This window comes from Ipomoea triloba, chromosome 1, assembly GCF_003576645.1.
Source record: "Ipomoea triloba cultivar NCNSP0323 chromosome 1, ASM357664v1".
Lineage (NCBI taxonomy): Eukaryota > Viridiplantae > Streptophyta > Magnoliopsida > Solanales > Convolvulaceae > Ipomoea > Ipomoea triloba.
The window spans coordinates 13,141,564-13,147,752 of NC_044916.1; the positions used below are offsets into that span (position 1 = coordinate 13,141,564).

Below are 6,189 nucleotides of genomic sequence, written 5' to 3' on the forward strand. Positions count from 1 at the left end.
GGTCTATTGATTCTTGATATTCATTTACCTGGGAGTTTGTTTGTGTTCATAGATGAGATGAACACTTTGTTTGGTTGTTTTGGGATGATGTTGGAGTATGAGTATGTGATGTTGGTTGTCGGTATCATTGGAGTTTGTTGGGTGAACTAGTTGTGCTACTATTGTTGGTATTCGGGTTCATTACCCCTGTGATTGGGTTCATTACCCCCGTGATTGGGTCGATGACCCCTGTGATTGGACTACGGTCCCTGTGATTGGACTACGGTCCCTGTGATTGGGTTCATTACCCCGTGATTGGGTTCATTACCCCCGTGATTGGGTCGATTCACCCCTGTGATTGGACTTCGGTCCCTGTGATTGGGTTTTTACCCCTGTATACTTGGCTCCTGATTTGGGGTTGGGTTCGGTGTGAGGATTGGTGTGAGGTTTGGTAGTTGGTGTTGGGATTTTCTTTCGGTTCTTTAGTTGTGAGTCCTTGTTTACTCAGTTGATATCTTGTTGTTCTCGATTATGATTGATTGTTCCTTATACTCGTGTTCAGTTGGTATCTTGGTTATGACTCGTTGTTGTCTTATGCTTTCATCGTTGTGCTTTGGCTTTATTCGAATGAGTTTTGGTTATGCTTCGTTCAGCTTATTATTGTTGAGTATCCGTTTTGAACTATCGAACAGTCTGTTGGTGTTTATATTCTATATGGGTGTGTAAACCTATTTACAAGCTTATGTATATCTATATCTCCTTGCGGGTGTGAATGGTGGTTGTTTAGCATTCTTTTGCTAATGGTTCTTTGCGTGTTTTCCAGGTTTGGAGTAGTCTATGCGAGAGCGCGCTAGAGTTTCTCTATCTGAGGATGCGTAGACTTAGTTATGATGTTAGACTTTGAGTTGTTGGGCCTGTGTGCCTTGAGATATTATTATGATATACTCTTGATTAGTCTTTTGGGTATTTTTGGATAATTATGGATTATGTTTGAGGATTTATTCTGGATTATTTATATGACAGCTTAGTTTATCTTTATGTTTAGCCTGTGCATCTAGGCTGTGCTTATACCTAGATGTGGCATGACGCCCTTAAGTTTTAAATTCGCTTCCGCTACGTTTGGTTTTGGTTGAGATAGGCAGCTGTTGTGCTAAGTTTTATCTATCTCAGCCTGTGTGAGGTTGGGGTGTCACAGTTGGTATCAGAGCCTGTGTTGAGGTCTAAGTAGGAATCCTAGGGTTATGATCTGAGACTCTAGGACTTGATCAGTAGAAGTTAAGATGTTTAAGAGTTCTAAGATGTGTGAATTTTAGGCTGCGCGGTGAGGACTCGTTTACTTGCTTTTGTTTATGCTTTGCCGGTTGTTTGTTGTTTGCTTGCTGTGAGCTCGTTCTCACTTGCTTTCTTGCATGTTTGGTTTAGACCGACCGCAGTGTTCTCTTCGCCTTCTGTTAGTATTCTCCCTCTTCTGCATCATGCTACCGTCAAGGAAGCGGGAGGAAGCCCCAGGCGCGGGAGGAGGAATGCTGGATCGCCTCAAGAAGCTGAAGGCGGCCGACGCTGGAACGGCAAGGACTTCAGGAGGCAGCAGCTCGTGTAGCAGGGGAGCGACTCTCCTTGGCTTCGAGAGAGCAAGTGGAAAGGAAGGAGTCCCATCTACGACAGGGGAGCTTCTCATCATGAACAAGTCCCAGGCCGAGAGCTACGACGTGGTCACCGGCATCTTCCCAGTGCTCTCCGTCCCCACCTTGGTGTTGTTCGACTCTGGAGCCTCTAATTCTTTCATATCCTCGAAGTTGGTCCGTGAGCTGGGCATTGTGCCTAGCGCAGCGACGAGGATTGCAGTCAAGGTGGCGTCGGGCGAAGTTAAGGCATGTGAGCACATCTTCGAGGGCGTGCCTATCAAGATTAAGGAAGTGACCTTTCCCAGTGATCTCATTCAGTTCGATCTGGATGACTTCGGAGTGGTGTTGGGTATGGACTGGCTGGGACAGTATAAGGCTCAGATTCTGTGCAGCGAGCAGAAGGTGGTTTTGAAGGGCCCTGGGGGCAAACGGGTATCGTATAGAGGGGTAACTAAGGAGCCCGAGGTCAAGCTGGTCTCGATGATCAAGATCAAGAAATATGTCGCCAAGGGGCATGAAGCTTTCTTATGTGCAGTTGAGGACCTCAGTGCTCCGAAAGATGAAGTGCAGCAAATACCCGTAGTACGTGAGTTCCCCGATGTCTTTCCCGAGGAGATTCCTGGATTACCGCCTCCCCGAGAGGTAGAGTTCACCATTGATTTGATGCCGGGGACAGCCCCAATATCGAAAGCCCCATACCGTATGGCTCCGAAGGAAATGCAGGAGTTGAAAGAGCAGCTGCAAGATTTGTTAAACAAAGGGTATATTCGACCGAGTGTTTCGCCGTGGGGAGCTCCGGTGCTTTTTGTGAGGAAGAAAGATGGTAGCATGCGTCTCTGCATCGATTACCGAGAGCTGAACCGGGTGACAGTTAAGAACAAGTATCCCCTGCCGAGAATTGATGACTTTTTTGATCAGTTGAAGGGAGCCGGCATCTTCTCGAAGGTTGATTTGCGATCCGGGTATCATCAGCTTAGAGTGGCGGAGGCGGATGTTCCGAAGACGGCGTTCCGGACCCGTTATGGCCACTATGAGTTCACAGTAATGCCGTTCGGGTTAACGAATGCTCCAGCCGCTTTCATGGATTTGATGAACCGGGTATTTCAGCCGTATCTAGATGAGTTCGTGGTTGTGTTCATCGACGACATCCTGGTCTACTCTCCTGATCCGGCCGAGCATGAAAAACATCTCCGAACCGTGTTACACATTCTAAGGGAGAAACAGTTGTATGCCAAACTATCCAAGTGTGAATTCTGGAAGACCAGCGTGGCTTTCTTGGGTCACGTGATAGCCAAAGAGGGAGTTTCGGTGGATCCTACTAAGATCCGAGCAGTGATAGAGTGGCCGGCACCAACAACTCCGTCTGAAGTCCGAAGCTTTTTGGGTTTGGCAGGCTATTACAGGAGGTTTGTTCCGGATTTCTCTAAGATAGCCCGACCGATCACGCAGCTCATGAAGAAGACTACACCCTTCAGATGGGACAGTGAGTGTGCCGCAGCGTTTCAAGAGTTGAAAGAAAGGTTGACATCGGCTCCTGTTTTGACTTTACCATCCGGGACTGAGGGGTTTGAAGTATACAGTGACGCGTCGAAGAAAGGGTTGGGTTGTGTACTGATGCAGCAGGGCCGAGTGGTGGCGTACGCATCTCGACAGCTCAAGAGTCATGAAGAGAACTACCCCACGCACGATTTGGAGTTAGCTGCTGTTGTTTTCGCACTCAAGATTTGGAGGCATTACTTGTATGGGGTGCAGTGTAAGATTTACACCGATCACAAGAGTTTAAAGTATATCTTCACACAAAAGGAGTTGAATATGCGACAAAGACGTTGGTTAGAGCTCATTAAAGACTACGACTTGATTATTCAGTATCATGAGGGAAAAGCAAATGTAGTGGCCGTGATTATTCAGTATCATGAGGGAAAAGCAAATGTAGTGGCCGACGCACTGAGCAGAAATGAGGGAAAAGCAAATGTAGTGGCCGACGCACTGAGCAGAAAAACGAGCCATTCACTCAATGCCACGTGGGTACTAGCAGACGATCTGTGTAAGGAATTTCAAAAGTTGAATATTGCTGTGGTGGAGGAAGGGCAAGTAGAGGAAGAAGTTCGACTCTTTAGCATGCAGATCTTACCAGCTTTGCTCGACGAGATCCGAAGGGGCCAGACGGGCGATGCCCGGTTGAACAGAGTGAGGGCCAAGATGGTTAATGGCAAGAAGGGACCCTTCGAGCTCTACCCCGACGGCAGTATTCGATATTTAGGGCGGTGGTGCGTGCCACTTTCGTGTAAAGACTTGAAGCGACAGATATTGGAAGAAAGCCACTACACTCCGTATTCAGTACATCCTGGTGGCGACAAGTTGTATAAAGACATGAAGAAACTGTTCTGGTGGCCGAACATGAAAAAGGAAATAGCTGACTTCGTGAGCCGCTGTTTGAACTGTCAGAAAGTCAAGGCAGAAAGGTGCAAGACTAAAGGAATGTTACTACCCCTGGAAGTGCCCGAAGGAAAGTGGGAATCTATATCTATGGACTTCGTAGGAGGGTTGCCTTTGACCAGATCCGGGAAAGACAAGATTTGGGTGATAGTGGATCGCCTCACCAAGACAGCCCATTTCATCGCCATGAAGGAGACGTGGACTATGGATCAGTTGGCTAGGTCTTACATACACCAGGTGGTGAAGTACCACGGGGTGCCTCGCGACATCGTGTCTGACCGCGACTCGAGGTTCTTATCACAGTTTTGGAAGTCACTACAGGCAGCTTTGGGCACGAGATTAAAGATGAGTACAGCTTTTCATCCTGCCACTGACGGACAGACTGAGCGTACCATACAGACTTTGGAGGATATGCTGAGGGCTTGCATGCTTGATTTGCAAGGGTCGTGGGAAGAGCATCTCGATTTGATTGAATTCTCCTACAACAACAGTTATCACTCCAGTATTCAGATGGCCCCGTATGAGGCGCTCTATGGGCAAAAGTGCAGAAGTCCGTTGTGTTGGGAAGACTTGGTGGATCCAGTAACCTTGGGACCCCAATATCTGCAAGAAGCCACCGAGAAAGTCAAGCTGATTCAAAGTAGAATGAAAGCCGCTCAAAACCGCCAGAAATCCTATGCTGATCTGGGAAGGAAATTCGTGGAATTCCAGGCAGGCGAAAAGGTGTGGTTGAAGATTTCCCCAACTCGTGGAGTAATGAGATTTGGGAAGAAAGGGAAGTTGAGCCCCCGCTTCATCGGACCTTATGAGATCTTGGAGAGGATTGGACAGGTGGCGTATCGTTTAGCCTTGCCAGCAGAGTTAGATCGAGTGCACAACGTGTTTCATGTCTCCCAGTTGAAGAAGTACGTGCACGACGCCTCGCATGTGTTAGCTCCCGACACGTTAGAGTTGGACGAGGCGCTGTCTTATGAAGAGAAGCCCGTGAGGATCTTGGACTCCAAGACGCGCGAGACCCGGCGCAAGGCAATCAAGCTAGTGAAGGTGCTTTGGTCCAACCATGGAGTCGAGGAGGCAACTTGGGAGATGGAGGACGATATGAGGCGGCGCTACCCGGCTTTGTTTGCTCTAGGTAAGTTGTTTAGTTATGTTCTTGCATGCTAGTTTGGGTTGGGTAAGTTATGAGTTTAGATTGTTAGAAGTGTTAGTATGTTCTTGAGTTTAGTTGCATGTTAGTGTGTTTGCGAGTTTAGGAGTTGTTGAGCAATCGTTCTTTTCGAATCTTCCGTTGAATCTTCGTTTCCTTTGAATCGTGTCGTTTCAAGTTCCCGTTAGCTTTGAGCTTCGGGGACGAAGCTCCTTTTAAGGGGGGTAGAGTGTAACACCCCGTGATTTCGTTCAAGCCTTTCGTTCGTTAATTAATTCCTTGGGCAATTTAATTATTCTAATTGGGCTAATTCTTTCAATTTAATATATATGTACACTTATATATATACATTCATGAGCCTAATTCAATTATTCTAATCAAGAGCCCAATTAATTGAATTATTCTTGTAAGGGATTTTTATTCAATTTGGATCCTTACAATAGTTGTAATTAAATATTCCTACAAGCCCAACTTATTGATCTTATATTATATAATGTTCCTAAGACATTTCTATGGGCTTCCTTGATTCTAATTCCTATATTAATTATAAGGGGTGAATTCATTAGCCCAATTTGCTAGTCTTGTATATATATAATTAATTCTTGTAGCCATCATATTATATACTTAAGCCCAACTCATATTAAAGTCTTACACCCTAAATATTGTATGTATTCTTAGTATATAATTTAGAAGATCAAAACCCCTAAAAGTTTTCACTCCTCTTCCTCCCTCCCTATCACTTACACGCCATTTTCCATTCCTCTTGCACCAAAATTTGATCTCCATTTCCCTACAAGTTTTCAAGTAAAGATTGCTCTTTTATGTTTGCTTAGGAGTGGGTAAGTTCATCTAGCTAAGAATCCATCTTGTATTTTGTGTTTTTGATAGTCTTTTAAGCATATTCTTATAATGTTCTTTTGGGGTTCTTTGGGTAAAAGATGATCAAGGTGAAGGTGGGGCTTTGTGATCTTGCTTAGGGCTTGTTGGAGTTGGAGAAAGCTA

General features: G+C 45.8%; 1 protein-coding gene across 1 annotated transcript in view; it reads left to right on the plus strand.

The window, feature by feature from the left end:
- Positions 1–1,454: 1,454 nt before the first annotated feature.
- LOC116033710 overlaps positions 1,455–6,189 on the plus strand; it is a 7,596-nt gene continuing 2,861 nt past the window's right edge. Inside the window, exons 1-4 of the mRNA XM_031276489.1 lie at positions 1,455–2,850; positions 2,896–3,169; positions 3,557–3,664; positions 4,460–5,172. Coding sequence (XP_031132349.1) covers positions 1,455–2,850; positions 2,896–3,169; positions 3,557–3,664; positions 4,460–5,172 — 2,491 coding nt within the window. The remainder of the gene's footprint in view (positions 2,851–2,895; positions 3,170–3,556; positions 3,665–4,459; positions 5,173–6,189) is intronic.